This window comes from Anser brachyrhynchus (genome assembly GCF_964034855.1).
Source record: "Anser brachyrhynchus genome assembly, chromosome: 1".
NCBI lineage: Eukaryota > Metazoa > Chordata > Aves > Anseriformes > Anatidae > Anser > Anser brachyrhynchus.
Window position 1 is genome coordinate 73,447,784 of NC_137694.1, and position 20,043 is coordinate 73,467,826.

At 39.8% G+C, this 20,043-nt stretch overlaps 1 protein-coding gene across 7 annotated transcripts in view; it reads left to right on the forward strand.

Annotated features, from left to right (window-relative positions):
* The window catches only part of KIAA0930, a 76,122-nt gene that overhangs the window by 46,670 nt on the left and 9,409 nt on the right, over window positions 1-20,043 (forward strand). For 5 of the 7 annotated variants that reach the window (XM_080555981.1, XM_080555983.1, XM_080555985.1 and 2 more), the window contains 6 exons: window positions 9,410-9,517; window positions 10,833-10,910; window positions 14,031-14,132; window positions 14,581-14,721; window positions 16,442-16,636; window positions 18,823-18,985. In XM_080555981.1, the coding sequence (XP_080412107.1) occupies window positions 9,410-9,517; window positions 10,833-10,910; window positions 14,031-14,132; window positions 14,581-14,721; window positions 16,442-16,636; window positions 18,823-18,985 (787 nt within the window). The remainder of the gene's footprint in view (window positions 1-9,409; window positions 9,518-10,832; window positions 10,911-14,030; window positions 14,133-14,580; window positions 14,722-16,441; window positions 16,637-18,822; window positions 18,986-20,043) is intronic. The other 2 variants (XM_080555982.1, XM_080555980.1) reach the window with 1 other exon arrangement.

Consider the following 20,043-nt stretch of genomic DNA (forward strand, 5'->3'; position numbering starts at 1 on the left):
CACAACGATGCTTGGCAGCCTGTTACAAAACACACAAACTGCCTCATATACATGGCTGCATTACTACAACTAATTGCCTGGTAAATAGATAGGAAGCCAAGGTCTTCGGAGATTGGAGTAGACCTTGCCACACTTGGAGATTTCTTGTTCTGCAAAAATCCCATATTTCTGTGCCAAAGAGTCCTGGAAGCTCCCATCATTCTACTGCTGTCATTTCCTAACGAATTGTACTGTGTTGTTGATTTGTTGTAGTGCATAGGCAAAGAAGCCCAGGAGTGACCTGCATCTTTGTGCTTTGAAGGTGTGGAGTTTTTGCCCAAAGAGGCAAACACTGCTGTAAAGGCAGCTCCAGATGCTAGGGAAAGTTTGCATACACTTTGACAGATTTTTGGCAGGTCAGCTTCTGTGCAGCCAGCCTTGGGTCTAATGAGGAAGAGCTAAAGCCAGAGCCACTGCAAGATTTTGGCATTGTCACACAGATCTGTGTTGCCACTGGGTTTCAGGTAACAGTCTCATCTCCCATGTTGCTTTTATCTGTATGAATTACTTCCACTCCCTTCCTAAGAGTCAGATGAGCTGGACTCACAGCACACAAACCCTCTCATCTGGTACTGTGTGACTTTGGTTCAGACTGAATTTACCTCCTGATATCTGCTAATCTCACACTGGACACCTACCGGTAAAAATACCATGGTATGTTCTGAACTGAATCAGGGTTATTGATTTTTGTTGTTGTTGTGTGTTTTTGAGATGCAGAAATTGATATAATCCCTTTATCTTCCCATCACCAGTATATTAAAGGAGCTTGAAACTTTTAATGAGACTAATTCAAAACTTAGGGTTGTTACATCTTTAAATTCGATAGTATTCTGGAAGTTAAAGGATGTGTGCACATATTTTGTTCATTTAGTTAAAACTGTTAGGACCATGTCTACTGGGATTTGAAGTCTTTCAGAGGTACAGTGAAAGTCAAATAGAAAAGTGCATGCCCTTTATTTATGTTCTCATCGAAGTCCATGGGTTTTCCTTCTTGCATAAAGTCAGAGAACTTCTATCAGAGAACTTGGGCTTGTATTTTGCCCTTAATGCCTTTTCTGGACCCGTCTAAGCATTCAAATATCACAGGTTGAGTGCTGCCTCCAAAGTGTATTTATATCTATGATAACCTTGTGTAAGTTAGTCATTGAGGTGATGTGGAAGTCTAAAACTGCATTGGTTTTTGAGAACACACTGAAGTAGTGGGAGTGAGAATTGATGTCTCTGAGTAAGTTGGGGAAAAATAGATTAAAAATAGATTTTTTGGTGAAAGGAGCTAAAGAGGACTGCTTATGTCCCAAATGTTGTTCTGACCAATCGGTTCTAATAAAAAGCTGCTGTAGTAATAAATTCTGTCTCTCTTGCATCCATAAACTGCTTTACTACAGTAGCAATATTGGTGCTGTATGAAGTGTTTCAAGTTACTTTTAACATAGATGTTCAAAGGATCCAGAAGGAAAAGGAGTGTTAATGTTCTGCACAGCTTGGAAATATAACTGAATTTATAGTTAACCAACTGCACTAACCGCAACATTGATGTAAATTTTTTTTTCCTTGGCATTGCTTGATTTTATCATTTAGCACCACTTCTTTGTTGTGCTTTGTTTTCTCTGATTTTTTTTAAGAGATCTTTCATTCTCCTAAATTAAAAAAGTTGTTGTAGTTTGTTTACACTGGTAAAATTTATTCATCCTTCACAGTGTTGGAAGGTAGCACATAAGGAGAGAGCAGAACAAACTAGAAATGTGCTTGCGGGGTGAGGAGGAGGGAATCTGAGGCATGGGAGAGGACATTAGTTCCGTTGGTGAATTTAGAAAATGATTTAATTTGATTAATATTTTTAAGATATCACTTCGGAATTGTACCTGTTTATTACAGGGAAAAATAGTAAAGAGACAAACTAGTAAAGGGATGAATGTGAGAAAGATGCTTGAGTGTTGAAAGCCACTGGGCTTCACAATAGATGAATGCACCATGTGATGGACCTTTTAAAACTGTGCTCTAGTGAACATGCTGGTGAATAATACTGCGTTTGTAGGAGGAGGAGCAGTTTTTGAAATAAGCTTTTTTCTTTTGCTGTTTTTCCTGATCTTTTGAACCCCAAAGTTTGGTAGCGTAAAATCCTATAAATCAAGATCCAGTCTCTGTGGGGCAGCTGGGTCTGAAGATGGTAGGAGGATTTCCTAGCTGAACTTGTAAGTTGTTCTGTAAAAAAAAAATCTTGGGTGCTGTTCACTGTCTCATCCTCCTCTCTTCATGCTTACCTCCCTCCCCTTTAACTTGTTTTTTAGTGAATGTGGTCTAGGAAGCTGAAAAGTGGTACTATTACTAGCTAGGCTTGTAATCCTATTGGCTTTCTCTTAAAAGAAAACCAGAATCTGCTCTTTTTTTTTCCGATGGCTTCTTAATAGCAACAAAGTAGCTTCTTGTAAACTGTGTTCTTATTATCCCATTCTTTCCCTGCTGCCCAACTGACAGCCTGTGTTGATTACAGATTTCTTCTGAGGAGTTTTTCAAGGGCTTATGAGTTAAGCTGTGCAAACAGCGTGATTTTCAATTCACACAGGTGTCACCAAATAGCTGTAATGTGTTGGGAACTACATGGAATTAATCCTGTCCTGCGGGAGGGGTTTTTTGGGGGGGGGGGGTAAAAGCAAGGGGGTTGCTTCGTATCCTAGTGTTCATATTATTAATATCAGTTTAAAAGATTGGTCATGTTCTTGTAAGCTTTGGGGAGCAAATGGTCATGATAGTGAAAAAGTAACCATTTTACCACAAATATTTTAAACCTAGACTAGAGTCTCAGATGGATTTTTCTCAGTTTTATGATTAAATGTTTCAGCTGTCTGTAAGTGTATAACTAATGCATGCGGTATATTGGTTTCCAGTATAAAATCTGTGATTTCCTATCACTTGAGTTGTTCAGCAAACATAATCAGCCTGTAATACATCTCTCTGAAAGGCATATTTCTGTGAATAAAACTCATCAGTGTTTATCTGCAGTAGATGCTTTGTTCCTTCTCACTTAGGGTGTTACTTCTGTGCAGATGATCACTCCTGGCAACAGCTCCAGTAATAACACGCATCCTCTGCTGCAATAAGCTCATGCTGGCCCTGCCACACTCCCTCCAGTGCCTCTGGTGTCACACCGGTGCAGGCACAGGCATTGCAGTGCAGAAGGACGTGAAATCCTTGAGACAGACCATAGCTTGCCTAGTATGCAAGAGCTGTGCGAGAAGGTAGCCAGAATATTTGCCAGTCATGGAAAAGAAATGGGGTAAGGAATGGCAGGATGATGGAGGAGGGTGTCCTGGCTAGCTGAAGTGGCAAAATGGAGTGCACAGTCAGGGAAATGACACCAGGTGGAGGTGTTTGTAAGGGGGCTCTGCAGGGACGAGTGGCTGGGACGGTAACATCACAGCAGATTCAGATTTGTGGGTGACACAGATTGGTGGCATATGAATTACTGGGAGGGCAGCACCATCGGACTGCACAATCTGATCCCTGAGAAGTGTGGATCTGTTTGTTAATGTTGTAGTTCAACATGTCAGTGTCAGAGTGCATGCAGGCTTTAGAAAAGATACACAAGCCATGGAGCACAAGTTATTTAGCATGAGATCATTGATCCTCTGTGCGGAAAGGAAGCAATCCTGAGGTGTGTAAACAGGGGGGTAGTAGGAGTGTGTGCCAGTGCTGTGCCAGTACCAGGAAACTGCAGTACTGGGGAAATACTGAGGGTCAGAAAAAGAGCACAGTCTGCAGAGCTGCAGAGCTGCCCTGCTGTGGGAGGCACAGAGACCTCCTAACAGAATTCTGCACAATTCAGAAAGGTTAATGAACAACAAATTTAAAGTATGCATGTTCCTTCATGAAAAAAAAATAAAAAACACAAACATACATACATACATATATATATATATATACACACATTGAGTATTAAAAAACTTCCTAATATAGTGGAAATACACATTGCAAGAACCAGAGGCTGAAAAATGAAAGCAGCTGAATTAAATGAAGTTGCACGTTTTTAGCCAAGAGGATGATTAATCATTGGAACAAGTTCTCAAAACAAGGTATTTTCCTAGGCACTGTCTAGTCAATTGTCATTAACTTTTCTTTATAAAGAAAATGTCAGGGTACTCCTTCCTAGCCTTAGTTTGCGAACTCTGTGAAAACTGTATAAAGGTGTCATAATGGATTTCAGCTTGCTGAAACTGTAGAAGGGTCATTATCTTGACTTGAATGGGGAAATCTAGGTTAGCTTTTGGATGTTGCTGGTAATAAATAATTAGTATTTATGCAATTATTTCTATTAATAATGTTTTCACACGTGCAGGAAGGTGCCTCTAATCTAAAGCCAGATGAACAGACATCAAAGTGAGATATGACCAAGTGAATCAGCAGCCGACCTGGAAAAAGACCCAGTCTGAGACAGGCATGTTTTCATGGGAGGACTCAGCTGTCCCTGAAATCCAATGTGTTCTTCAGTCTGTATCATTTCTTAACTCTGGAAAGCCAAACATGACAAAGTGAATAAAGCCCAGAAAATCACAAAACTGTGTACTGAAAAGCACGAGATCCTAATCAAATTGTATGCATATAAAATACATTTTTATATATTATATAGAGTAGTTTAATATATTTTATATTTTTGTTATATTTATGACATATATATATATATAATGTATTATATATTTTTATATAGGTATAATGTTAAACCAAACAACAACAACAAAAGATTTACATTTACTGCATGATATCTATGTAAATATAAGGCAACACTTCTGTGTGTGTTTCTCTTCAGTCAGGAAACACTGTGCTCAGCGTTGTCAGCATCGGCTTACCTAAATTCATGTAATGGTTTCTGTTACTTGGAACCTGTTGAGATTTTTGGCAGCTCTCCTATTTATTGGTGTCTGAACGCTTACAGGTCAGAACAGGGAATGTGTTAGTCTTCTGTTTTCCTGTACTGTCAATCCCAAGTGTCTTCTAGCAGTGCTGCAGGTACTTAAATAAAGAAGGTTAGTACTTACCCTTGATTTTTAGATTTTTGCAAGAAATTAAGAAAATCCCATGATGCCAGTTGAAAGATAGCTAATTGCACCATATTTGAGATCTCATAACTGCTATTCTTTTGCACATAAGTGACCTGAGAAAGGAATAGGGGCTTCAGATTTTGATTTTACATTTTTGGCATATATGCTGCTTCTATATAGTACCAGGAAGACAAGCATACAAATGCTGAATGAGCTTGCCAGGAAAGGGAACAAATTAGGTCAGCCTGCCAAAGAATTTAGATTGTTAATTACCACTGTTTAATATCAGCACATATGAAACAGTTACTTTGAACAGAAATTGTGTTTAAAGTTTTTTGTGTATTTTTTTTAATGTACATTTTCTTGTGAATGATTGATTTAGATGCCTCCTTTAGTAGCTAATGGTAAACAAATGGTTGCAGGCTCCACATGGGGTTAGCCCCAGTCTTCCTTACATCTTTGGCCCTGCCTGGGACTACACAGTGTGCTAGTGGCAGTGGGATCACTTACTACAAGTTGAACCAAGCCTGTTGATTTATTTCCTGTAATATCAAGTGGCCACCATCACATAGCACCATGGCAGAAGAGGGAGATTAAATTATTTTGGGAGCTATGGCACTTGCACGGGAAACCAAACCCCTGGAAGCTGCCGTTCGGGTTGGCCGATCCAGATTCAGCACTTTGTTCTATCCTGAGATGTCTTTTGGATATTTCTGGAAGGCAATTGTTTGGAAATGAATATGAGACAGATGTTGCAGATACTGTGGTTATAGGATACCAGGTGAGATTTTCCAAAAGTGACTCGTAATTTGGGTGTCTTCACTATGTAGCACGTCAGCTGGTCGGTGGGGAGTAGTGGTGCTCTTTGTCATGAGGACAAGAGCTCGTTGCATTTTGCTCCTCAGATCCCTTTTACAGTGGTGCCTGAAACCACAGGCTGCCATGGCAGGTGATGGCTAGCCAGGCCCACATTGTGAAGAGCATTCAGAAATCCGTTTTCTGCCCTTCTCTGTTTGGATTAGCACTGCTTCTGTAGCCTCTGCCTACTGATGCCTGCTTTCTCTCTGGGAAGAGACCGTCCATGTCCTTACTGGTGTGACCTGTCAAACCAAGGTGTGGTGGTTTTACTCGGGTGGGCGGCCGAGCTCCACCACAACCACTCTCTCACTCCCCCTCCTCAAAGAGAAATGGGGAGAAAATACAATGAAAAGGGCTTGAGGGTTGAGATAAGGACGAGGAGATCACACAGTAATTATTGTGACAGGCAAAACAAACTCAGCGTAGGGAGATAGGTAATAAATCTTACTATTACTAACAAGTTAGAGAAATGAGAAACAAAAGAAAGAAACCAAAAGCACCTTCCCCCCCAATCCACCCTCTTCCACCTCCTCCCCCCCGGAGCGGCACAGGGGAATGGGAGAATGGGGGTTATGGTCAGTCTATAGCGATTCTTCTCCGCCGCTCCTTCTCAGTCACTCTTGTCCCCTGTGCTGTGAAGTCCCTCCCATGGGATGCAGTCCTTCCTGGACTGATCCAGCGTGGGCTGCCCACAGGCAGCAGCTCTTCAAGAACTGCTCCAGATATGGGTCCGTACCACGGGGTCCATCCCTCAGGAGTGAACTGCTCCAACCTGGATCCCCCACGGGCAGCAGCTCCTGCCAGGTCACCTGCTCCTGCGTGGGCTCCTCTCCACAGGCTACAGGTCGGGCCCGGAATCTGCTCCAGCAGGGGTCTTCCACAGGCCGCAGACTCCATCGGTGCAGGTCCACCTGCTCCACCATGGTCTCCTCCCCAGGCTGCAGCATGGAACCCTGCTCCACTGTGGTACTCCATGGGCTGCAGGGGGACAACCTGCTTCACCAAGGTCCTCACCACAGGCTGCAGGGGACTTCTGCTCTGGCGCCTGGAGCACCTCTCCCCCTCCTTCTTCACTGACCTTGGTGCCTGCGAGGCTGTTCCTCACTCCTCTCACTCTCCCAGCTGCTGTGTGTGGCGCAGCTTTTTTTTTTCCCTGTCTTAAATATGCTCTCACAGAGGCGCAAAACAACATCGCTTATTGGCTCAGCTCTGGTCAACAGTGAGGCCCTTACCAAACATGGGGCAGCTTCTAGATCCTTCTCACAGAAGCCACCCCTATGGCCCCCTGCTACCAAAACCTTGCCACGTAAACCCACTACACAAGGTCTGTGCCTCCTGCAGTTTCTAGCCTGGCAAAAAAATGATCCATCTCCTTTTGAATTACAGTAAAGCTTGAGTGCTTGGCACTTGAGGCAGAAATTTGCTGTGAGCCGCGGTGTTCTGACCTGCATGTTGTTCTGCCTGGGAATCAGACTCTAAGTTAGTGGAGAAACTTCCCTAACCTAGGGAAAAATGTCACCGTTGATTAGAGAGAGGCTGTTCCCTGTTGTTATCTGTAATGGGATGGGAGGGGTGTTAGGTGAAAAAGCTCTGATCCAACATTGTAATTGCTGGGGAGAAGGAGATCAGCATCTGAATTAACTTCATGGCCAGAAAACAGTAGTGGCCAAATTTTGCAAAGTGAGATTTGGAATTAAAGAGGTGATTAAATTCTGCCTGGGTTAAAATAAAGGCTTCATGGGCATGGAGGCAAAGTGGACTGAGGTGGTGTCTGCTGTGTGCTTCATCTCATTTACCCTGGTATTAGCTAAACCTGGAGTTGTACCCTTTAATTGCTCAGTTAGGGTTGTCTCCATCCAATCCTTCCTTTCTAGACAGCCTGACTTTGTCTCACAAGGTATTTCTGAAATCCTGTGACTATGTGTTTCTGTGCTGTTAGGCACGAAAATGCAAAAATCACCTTAAGTTTATTTGGAGATGAATTTAGATGAGATTATTGCCCTCAGCTGCCCCCAGCTTAGTCTTAGTTTTTTACAGTAACTCTCAATAATTTGTGCAGTCATGCTGCCAGTAGAAAAACTCATGGTTAGGAGCTTCAGAAATACAGGAATGACATCTGTATGTGTCTGTAGTGTTTTAAAAAGATATTTTTAAGTGGAAAGAAATCATAACAAACAATGCATTCAGCTTTCATGCTATCCAGTGGTGGTATCAGCCTGAAATGTTGCAGTGTTTTCTTCATCTTCACTATACTTCAGCCTGGTAATTTTGTCCTTCCCAGAGGACTTGAAATAAAGATGCGTTTACTATAGGACCTAATCCTACTCCGTTTGATTTCATTCATGTATTCAGGCTTCTATGACAATCTATTTTCTAATAAACTAGCTTTACCCTTTTTTCTCCGCCCTATCCAAAACAAAATAAAAGGTTCAGGAGTTGCCCTGTTTGCATCTATGTTAACTGGTCACAGTATTCCAGATATTTTAACATATATTTAAGAAATGTTAACGTTAACCAAAAAGATTTTTGGCAAAGAGAAACAAATGTTTTTCCAGGTTTATCAAGACAGTACATAGCTTTGGCGTCTAAAAAGTGTACTACCTACCTATTCCACTATTTTGTTTTACTCGCTATTTCAGAGGGTAAGCTGTCCTGCAGATTTTTTTGTAAAGCGTCTTTAACTGCTTTAAAGTGTCTTAAAACTGCTCTTTAACTCTGCGCACTACATTAAGTTAAGTGTTAGTTATTGTCTCAGTTGCTTCAATTTATTAGCATTTGTGGGGTTGTTCTTGCTTTCTGAGATTACTTGGGCTTTTTGGTCTTTGCTTCTTTTTTAGTACAAATGAAAATTTCATACGTAGCTGGGTCCAGTTAGCACTGTCAGTGTGTAACATGTAGAAGAGGGTTTACCAAAATGATTTCTGTGAACTTCATCATCCCAGAGTCTTCCACGGCACTTGTGAACAAGCTCAGTTCTTTCCTCCTGCTGCCACAGTGATGTGCAGATTTATTTCATTTTTATTTTATCCCTGGTGACATTCATCTGGCTTGGTGTAAAGGGGATTCTTCGTCTGTAGGCTCTTTGGGATGAAGGTTTGTCACTGCTGATGAGATGGCTTTGAGTTCCACTTCTCTCTGCATTGTGTTTTTCTTCAAACAGCTACCAGCTGACAATGGTGAGTGTTACTCTGGTGACATGTTTGATTCCAAGGGATTATGTTAAGAGAAATCTGTGTGTGTGGAAGGCAAATTGTATTTATTTCACTTATGCTAAAACATAGCTATCATAAGGAACAAATGAAACTTCACTTCTGTGCAAAGTCTTCCTCCTGGGCTGGCCTTGCATGGTCAGCAAAATCTGATCCTGACAGAAAAATATACCAGGAAGCTATGCAATGTGCAATTTCTGGTGTCAATATTATGTATGCATATAGGTACCTTCAGATAATATTTTTCAAGAAGATGTGATATTTTCTTAGCAGGTTGAAGTTGAAGTTTACCGAAGAGATTCTAAGAAGCTTCCTGGGCTGGGAGACCCTGACATTGACTGGGAAGAGAGCGTCTACTTGAACCTCATTCTACAGAAGGTAACAGTGATGCTTATTTAATTTTTATGAGCTATTTATGCTAGAGAGGTTTCAGGGAAGGCTTTGATCTGCCCTATTTCCTCTTTAGCTTTGGGGATTTGAACACTTCTGGAGAACAGAAACAAAGCATGTTTTTTATTTTGCCTTTCAGAGTCTAAATGAACAAAACCAGAGATAGTTTTTAGTAGAGTCCTGATAGCTTTCTTTAAAACCTTTAAATATATCCAATGAAGCAGAGCTGAATTTTATTCTCTTAAAAGTTTTACAAAATGGCAGGCTTTGCTAAGTATAATAGTTTGAAAGTGAACGAGACTGTTAAACTAGCAATGTTTTCATTAGAGTTCACAATATTGGTACAGTTAAGAGAGGAAACTGGGAAGTGAAAATGCAGTAAAGGTGTTATGTATTGCACTGGGAGTTTGCTGTTCTTGACATCAGAGCTTTAGTAAGCCTTTTCTGTTTGTTGATGGGAAGATTAAACTAGCATGTTACATTTTTTTTTTAAATTAACTTATGTGTTCTTCAGTTATTACAGATGTTACATTGGTGCTTTGGGAAGGTGAACAATACTATAGTCATTCTAGATCTCTGAAAAGTTTTGTTGATTATGATCCCAAAATGAGAGACTGCTGGCTCATTGCACACATCTTGGAGAATAACTTGTTTTTATTCTGTCCCCTTCCTCCCAAAATTCTCATTGCAAGCCTTCTCTGTAGAGAGCAGTTTCTGCGCTTATTTAATGATGAATTAAAACAGAATCTGTTTGCTACAGTCAGAATTCAGAAGATAACGTTACAGCTGGCATTGCAGTCCAGAGTTGTAACACATGCACCTTATAAGTTTTTTCAGGTTGTTTGGCAGGCTACGTTAATGGTTTCTGATCTCTCTAGTGTATTGCTTGTGTTCATTATTGCTTCTATTTCTTTCTTTTTGAAGGGAGGATATATTTTCCATTCCTACCTTAAAGTGTTCTTCTGTGTGGCATGCATATTCCACAGCTGACTAGTAAGCTTAATGGTAAACAACACTGATAGGAGTTTATTTACCCATAGCTTGTGCGCTCCAGCACGTATATTTATAAAAGATTTCAGTACTGCTGATATAGTGAACAAACAAAAATATTGTGGGCTACCAAGAGAATTGCAGGAGTTTTGGGATAGTAAAGAGAATGAATGAAATAGCAATACCAAAACAGTTTACTTTTAGTTAGAGCTGAAAAAAGTGAAGGCAGAATGTGTTCTGCTTCGTCCACATGAGTGTTTTTTATTTTTTCTAACTCTAAATCTTCGTTTGTCTATCTGGTGTGCTGTTTTAGCTGGATTATGTGGTGACGTGTGCTGTGTGCACACGCTCCGATGGAGGAGACATTCACATTCACAAAAAGAAATCTCAGGTGAGACTAGCCTATGTTTAACCGTAGATAAGAGCATCCAGTATTACCTGATCCTAAAAACTGTATCAACACCAGGACAGCAGTTCTCATGCTGTGTTCTGTCACAGATTCACACTTGTCCGGCAGCTCGAGCCTGTCTGCTGACATTTCCTGCCAGTCAGCTAAATGCGCTTTATAGCCCATCTCAAAAAGCCATAAAGACCTCTCTGTGCTCTCAAGATTTATGTCATTGCTTACTGCATTTGGGGAGAGTGTGCTGGAGGGAGTATGTCTAAGTGTTAAAAATAATCTGAGGGTAAACCCAAAATTGTACAAGACATGAGTTACAAGAAACCTTCAGGGTTAATCTGTAGTGTAGGGATATTAAATGATAGACTACTTACTGATTACCAATTTCTTTTTATTGTTTTATGTGATTCTTGTTTTCTCCCTTCAACTGCTCTTTCCTTCCATCACTACACAGAAGGCTTTATCACTTATTTGTGTGCAGTATAAAGTTAATCCACGTTTTAGCATAGTGGAGGAGACTGAATAATTAAGCATGGGTAGGAATAAGAAATGCTAGAGTTCTTCAGTTTCCAGAAGATCTTGCAACGACTTTTCCTAGCTGGCAAAAATTCTACTTCAAAAGGCTTCTGTTACATAAACAGTTTATCTCAGGCATTTCCATTCCTTTAGCTCACTCAGCTGCTTGTGTGGCTTTACCTAAAATAAGCGAATATTTTTTAATCCTTTAATATTGTTTTACCGCATTGAACTCAGTTGTTGTTTTGCCTACAAAGAAAACCAGCAATGCTAATCATTTTATTTGTAATTAGTGTGTTGAGCACACAGTTCCCTTCTGCCGGTTCAGTTAAGATACCATGTTAGATCACTGAAACAATCCTTTTATTTCTCATTGCTGTTTCTGCTGTGCAAAAGTCCAAATTTCACTCAGAGTTAACTTCTGCAAAGTTCTTTTGAGAAAAAGAAATCTGTAAATATTGCATGCCTGTTTGAAAACTAGGAAAATGAGGATAAGAGGCCTGTGTGAAGCATGTGAGCAATATTCAGAATGAGGAGACGGTTTTCTGTTCCTCATTTTTAGAGGCTTATGCTGTGAGGCTGCTTACAAATTTTTCTTTGTGTCCCCTTTTCTAGGAGAAACCTAGAACACATTAGAATTTATCAGTATATACAAATAACATTTCTAGCTGTTCTATGAAGAGAGAGAAAAGGCAATTCTAGGTACTGTGGAAAGCATATTTGCGTTAGGGCATTTCATTGGAAAATGTACCATTGAGGCCATTCATCTTAAATGAACAAAAGCCAACATTTGAAGATCTTTATTACTCTGCTTATCTTGGTTTAGAAAGCATATATTACCCTCTCCGTGTACAACCAGATATTGAATAGGGAGAAATCCTGTGCAGGATTATTGTTACCGTTCATGAAGACACATAATCCACAAAGTGATTATATGAAGGTGCTTTATTAGGCGCTGGAAGTTAGGGGCATGCCTGCCCAAATCTAACTTCGTCCAATTTGTTCACTCAGTTCTCTTTTATCTCCTAAAATATTACATATGCATTAAGTTTCACAACACATCTATGCATATTCATTTCCTAGCTCTGCCTAGCCCCGCTTCATATGCTAATTATCTTATCAGTCCTTCTGCGCTTGCATATTACTCTGTGGTGGTCGTCCGGGTGGTCGTCAGGATGAAGTAAGATGTCTTCATCAGAGTTGAACTTTTTAACCTGTTCTTCTTACGCATGCTCTCTGAGCCCTCCGTCTCAGTCCAAACCGCAAGGTTGGTTTGATCCAGTTCCCAGGGTCCAAGAGGCCCCAGTTATCTAGATGTCTTGCAGATTGTGCATTCTTTTAGTCCTCCTTACTCCTCATCATGAATCGGTGCATTCTCCCATGCTATCCTTGCACATATATTTTGTATCTTCCAAGCGCAGCCCCAGAACAGTACATCACAAATGTAACACGTATTAAGCAATATTGTATTATTTCATCTTCTATTACCAACATTATGACATGCTATACTTCTCCAGAGCTGTGACAGAGCTACTGTGCTCATACCAGGAGAGTACCTAGGGCATGAAACCAGTGTAAAAAGAGGCTGACTTTCCCCTAAATTATTTTTCAGACTGTATCGATTTTCTGTTGGCTCGACAATAAGATCTCTAGAAACTATATTTTCCTTTGGTGTATGTGACTGGAGATGAGTTTGGGGTGGTTTTTTTGGCTTTACATTGGATGGCATAAGAACAAGGGTGCCTGGAAGATGTCCTTGTTTCAGGCACCAGTGCAAGCCTGATCATTGGCAAGTCACGTTACTTTCTAATGTAATTAAATTAGCCCGTGGTGAATGTGTTGAGATTCATCATGTTACTTTAATTCAAAGCTTTGTGAATGGAGGTAGAAGCAAAGAAAGCTACTCAGTATGAATTCTTCTGCTTTTTAACTGTTTTAATATTGTTGGAATGATAAAATTTAAAACCTTTAGCTTTTTATATGTTGATTGTTTTGAAGAGAGAAAAGAACAAAGGAGATGAGGAGTTGCTTCAGAGGGAGGAACGTGTAACAGGAAGCACAATGGCTAGGGAAAGAAACAGAAGTAGAAGATGGGGGTGAGAAATCAAGTTCTTGTCCTCCTGAGAGCCTCACGTGTCATTACTGAGCAATATTGATCTTATTGTGAGACTAAGCAAACAATAATAACAAAAATCATTGTACAAACAAATAATGTTAGGTCAGCTATTCCACAGTAACTTTCTTGCTATGTGCTTTTGCATTGCAGCACATTGCAGCAACTTAGAAATAACTTGAGGGAGATGCCTTAGCATTACTATAGGTTGGTGAGAGGAACACACAGAGAAATTTACTATGCAGTAACTGATAACTTGCACATGAAAATTCAAGGATTTAACAAGTGGGAGGTTCTATCATTATTGCAAGCTCAGCTTTGCTTGAAGGATGTCCAGCATTCCTAGCAGAAGTGCAAGTGTTGGCTGATTGAGCAGTGCTGGACTGTGGTGTTTTGGTACTGCTTGCCTTGTATTCAGCGTGCCCATTCCTTGGCACGTTTAACTGAAAGGATATAATTTTCTTTTTCGATATTTTTCTCAGCAAGTGTTTGCATCTCCTAGCAAACACCCAATGGACAGCAAAGGAGAGGAGTCAAAGATCAGCTATCCCAACATATTTTTCATGATTGACAGTTTTGAAGAGGTGAGTTCCTTGAGCTGCAGCAGGGTTTTGTCCCATTCTAGTCTTATGTCCGGAGTGGTTGTTTTCTGGCACCTTTTGAACAAATGTTTTTGGAGGGTTATATTCCAGGGGGTTTTATGGGGCAAGTCCATGATGATTTATTTGATGTTCCTCATTCTTTAATATGTTTGAAATCAGATTTAGAGCTGGATTTTGGCATGTGTTTTTATGATGGGCTGAAGCAAGAGAAGCTGATTGTAAGAGCTGCTTACCCAAACACATGACGTGCAGTGGACACTGCCTGGAGTCCATGGTTTTTGGAAAAGCTGTGATAGAGCCTACATCTCCATTACTTTTTCCCATTTACATTGAACCTACATTGGGCCTGAAGAGAATCGCGGGAATCTCAATGTGTTTGATCTTTACCAGCTGCAGTTTTCCCTGAAGTATTTCGTCTTGCATTTTGCAGGTTTTCAGTGACATGACTGTAGGAGAAGGAGAAATGGTCTGTGTGGAGCTGGTTGCCAGTGACAAAAGCAACACCTTCCAAGGAGTGATTTTTCAGGGGTCCATCCGCTATGAAGCACTCAAGAAGGTCTATGACAACAGGGTAATGTGGTTCTGAAAGACAATGTCTTTTGTAGCAATACTGACCACAGTTTTTCTGTGCTACTGTGAGGTTGTTGGCTTTTTGTCCTGTTAGATCATCTGCATCATGACCTATCCTTTTTAGTTTTGAAAACTGCTCCAAAGTTAGTGCTTTTGGGTGCACTGAGGTTGCAGCTGAGGTTGCTCAGATCAGGTTTTGTTACTCTTGTGTTTGCCAAAAGGAGTGAAACTGATGAAGATGCAAGAGTATGACATCAGAATGGATCTGAATAACAGAATTCTGGGAACCCTTTCATTTTTCTGAAAGCTTGTGGATTTTTCTAGTTACTTCAGTGAAGGCATGTTTTACATGAAGATCTTAAACTCTGATAACTATCTTGTTAAATGTAAAATGTGTTTTTGTTTAGTGTGTTCTCTACTTGTGGATATTTTCAAAAGGCCACTGCAGTTTCACTGCATTGGAAGGAAGCTTTCATTGCTTTTCTATAGAAACATGAAATGACTTCACTTGTAGCTTCAAATTCAGTACTTAGTCAAGATTGTGTGTGAGCCAATAAACTTCACAAAATATTTACTGTGAAGACAGTGCTGAAGGATTAAAAAAAGAAAAGGATGCCAGTCACTACCTACTGTGACTGTAAACTCCTTCATTTCCCTTTGTTCCTACCCTCTTCAATAGAGGGCCTGAATAATTTACCTTCTCCATGTTTTTAAATGTGAGTAGTTTATATTCTTATAGTCGTTTCTCCAAAGAACATGAGTATAAAAATTCTGCTTCATATTGTTTTGTTAGATGGAACAGAATTGTTTGTTTAAACACTTGATTATAGCCAAAGGCAAAACTTGAAATCTGACCTGCTTGTATTTTCACTCTTCTTAAGAGAAGAGAAGCAAGCTCTCTGTACTTCTGAAGGTTACTTGATTTCAGTTGTCTGTATTAATTCTTAGTGCAATATAAATTGTTATCTTATAAACAAACCAGGGCCTTTGATGGGATAAACTGCTGAAAGTTGTGATAAACCACTTAAGCTTATGCGTAAGTCCTCCTTATTTCACTTGTCAAAACCTCGACTGTTTTCATATTGGTCTGTTCCTTTTCCTAGTTCTCAGTTCAGTTCTCAGTTCAGTTGTGTTCACTGGAAATTGAGCCCTTTTCTCTTTTGAGAGGGTTCAAAAGATGTCAGGGTTTTGTGGTGAGCAGTGTGATGCAGGTTAGTTGTGCATGGGAGCTCTGTCTTTTTGCTTTGGGTTTGACAATATGAACACAAATGTCTGAATTGTACTTGCCATACAGTAGTGCCGGAATTGAGCTGTGTGCCTTGCTGGTTTTCTTATGTGTCTGTTACTTTTTGGACTCATACAATTGTCCCTGTGTGGGTTGTGTTGAGTTATGCATGTGCTTTCCTGTGCTTCAGTGTGCCACGTTGTGTGGGTCTGAAAAAAGCTTTTGTTTTATCTCAGCTTGTCATTGGATAACTTTGCTTTTTGGATAGCTGAAGGAGTTGACTCTCCTCTGAGCGTCTGTTTTTGTATCTGTAAAATTGCTTCCCCTTTGGAAATCACTTCAGACTTTGGCTTAAAATGTTTCCTAAGAATCAAGATAATGACCATTATCTGCTATGTTTTGGACTTATACTTAGATAACTGCTTTCAGAGAACATTATGTTTTATATTTGAAGGTGATATTTTATATATTTCTCTCCCATCTTGGTGCATTGTAGGTGAGTGTTGCAGCAAAGATGGCTCAAAAAATGTCTTTTGGCTTCTATAAATATAACAACATGGAGTTTGTCCGAATGAAAGGGCCACAAGGGAAAGGACATGCGGAAATGGCAGTGAGTAGAGTTTCTACTGGTGACACTTCACCATATGGTACAGAAGAAGACTCAAATCCAGATTCCCCAGTGCATGAGAGAGTAAGTAGTAGACAGAAATACTGACTTAAGGTTGAGCGTGGATATGTTTTGTTTAAAGCCAGTGGATGAACTGAAGCTGGAATTCACCCACATCATGGTTCTGAACTTAATTTTGCTTGTATAGATTTCAGATCTATTCAGTATATGCAGATGGATTTTTGTTGCAGTTTCCCTTGAGCAAATAATGAGTACAGAGATGAGTGCATGACTCATACTTATGGAGGAGTGTTTTGTTGAAACAACAGTGATGTTGATGCCAAGGAAAATTATGGTTCTGCCTATTTTTATGAAAATTAATAGATTCCATTTCTGTACAAGATGGGGTTTACCTAGAAACATGGAATTTGTATGTGTTGTAGGTTGCTGACTAAACTTCACAGGAGATTTTGAGGAGTGAATGCCAGCAGTGCAAAGCCTGTATAATATTAAAGCAAAGACTGTGGATCAAGATGTACAACCATATTTATACATATGCTTAATTTTAATACAAGTGCAGTAAAATACCAATAGAGTCTGTCCAAAGATCCTGATTTGGCCCTTTTTCAGTCTTGAGCATTGATTTCAGTTAAAGCATTTTACCTAGTTAATGGGAATTAGGCAGTGTGTCTTTAAAATATCTATACAGATGTGTCCTGACCTAGGCAGAGTGATTACTGATGGATTCCAGCCTGGTTTCCTGTGTAACATCAGTAACCCGTGGAGTTAAAAGGCCAGCAGATCTGCTTCCAGTGGTGACCATGGAAGTCATGGGATTTCTCTTTCTGGCTTCCTAAAAGGCGAAATGAGCTGTCAGCACAGAGCTCATTAACTCTGCGCAAGCTCTGTGCTGTAGAGGTACAGCCTGAAGAAACCAGGCCTGGAGGGACTTCCTGATCTTTTGGCTCCAAGACTTCCAGTGCCTCTGTTTGATAATGTATTATCATTGCTCTTTGCTAATGGCTTTAATGGTAATTTGTCTGTGTCTGGTTTTCCCTGCAGGTGTGATATGAAATGGCTACAGAATTAAAAATAAATTGAGACAAGCAGAGATTAGAGATCAAGTGCCCTTAAGAGAGGATCAGTTGGGTGGTAGAATGCTTCTGATTTTTTTATGTTAATGACAGAGGGATGACATAGCGAGTTTCTGCAGTGCAGCATCAGCTTGGCTTGGCTGTCATCCTTACACATCACCTCCTTCCTTATTTGTAAGGACAGATATGAGCAGTGATCTCATCTCAGGAAGCATGATGGGATTGTTAAATTAATGGTGTGAAAAAGTAAGAATGAGATAAAAGTTGATCACCTCTGTTAGCAGAGTAGTTATCCATATTTTTTTTAATTTGAAAGGAAACGGTTAAAATATTACTAGCAAAACCAGTACACAATTACTGCAATTGAAATTCTTTCTGGAGTAGGTGTGGCTGACTATAATTGAGGTTTACCCAACAGCAACTGCTGCTCTGAAGGAACAGTGTCTCTGTAGTTCTGTGCCTAACCTGCATTTCACCATGGACAATTATATCCCTGTATTTGTCATCACTTGCTGTAACCAAATCATCACTGGCCTTTCAACTTGTTTTTCTCCATCCTATACAGAAATAATATACATAGAGTTGCTCATTGACTTGTCTTTTGCATCAGCATCTTGGGTTATTAATTGTCTTGTGACCCTGCTTCACAGGCACAGTGACCTTTTACAGTGATCTCATGTGGCATCTGTTTAACCAGGCAAACAACTACCTCGTCTTTACCAAAGAAATGAAGATGCACAATTTTGTGTCCAGTACAGTACATTCTTAGCCTATTAAGTCTTCTGAATTTCAACATATAAAAATAACACTAACATTCTTGGTGCCTAAATAAATTATTAATCTGCATTTTTATTCCTTTGTAACTATAAATCCCTTTGAAAAGTGATCACATGATGGCTCTGGAGTTCTTTTTATTATTTACATAACAGTTGAGGGTGCTGATGCATCAAAATACTTTCATCTTGATGAGTGTCTTGAAGTTGAGATGACTGTGCAGTTGACACAGTCAGTTTATCAGACCACTCTGATAAAACTTGCAGCTGGGCACCAGTTGTGATTCTAATTTTTACATGTGATTACCTTGTGGTGCATATTTGAAACTGTTTATTTCCTATTGGAAGCATAGAACTTCTTAAACAAAACTTATCCTAGCATTTCCTTTATTTTTCCTTTCAGGTCACTTCTTTCAGCACACCACCAACCCCAGAACGCAACAATCGCCCATCCTTTTTCTCCCCATCCCTTAAGAGAAAAGTGCCCCGAAATCGAATTGCTGAGATGAAAAAATCCCACTCAGCAAATGACAGTGAGGAGTTCTTCAGAGACGATGATGGTGGAGGTGAGAGAAATAACACCAGCTAAGCAGACTTTCAGAGAGGAGGGGGAACACATCTGTGGAAAGGGATTCCAGTGCTGGATTTTCCAAAAGGTTTACAGTATGAAAAATCTAGCTCCACAGAAACTGCTCTGATGGTGTGTCTCAACCAGTCCATCTCTGGTGCCACTCTGAAACTGGGGTTATTCTTTTCAAAGCATCTCTCTGAAAGCTGGAGACCAGTGTGCCTCCAAGTTTAGTTATAAAAAGGCTAGAGCTTGGGTCAGTTACTATGCAGTGTAGTGAGAAGAACTGCTTTCCCAGATGGAGTCTTCTGTCTTTGATGTATTTCTCCTGGAGGCTGCACAGGATAGAATGGAGTTCTAAGCGTTTATCCAGAAGCCCTCATTGGTGGTGGTAGTGTCTACTCAGCATAGTTTTGCAATATCAGATCCTAGCATACTTAGTCATAATTATGAACATCCTTATTATTTTCCATTTTCTTTTCCAAATATTTATGGGAGTGAACAAATTCCAGGTTTTCCAAATGTTTACATATAATATAACATACATATAATATAATATAATTTTATATTATATTAATATATATTATATATTATAATATATATTAATATAATATAACATACATATAATATAACATACATATAAAATACTGAGAAGTGTGGTTTTGTTTATGGTTATAAATGTTTTGACTTTATTGTTCATGGACCTTATTTAATAGAATAATACTATTTTTAAAAAAAATATATTTTAATAGAGTACACTAGGAAGTTTAATTTATTCAAGAATGACCTTTCTAAAAGGGGAAGTAGCTAGATTCAATCTGATTACAAATTACAGAAATCTGAGTGTCCTACCAATGTTTGCTCAGGAGCTGCAGTAACGAAATTCTTTTTTTTTTTTTCCAGAAGGGAGAAAGCTGACAAAAAGCTGTTTTTTTTTGTAGAAGCAGGGAAATGCTGGTGTATATTGGCCTTGTGGTTGGAGAATAGCTTGGAGAATGGCTTGTCTGAAGGTCAGCAGTGTCCTGGGTCTGGCCAGTGCTGCTGCAGACCTGACCC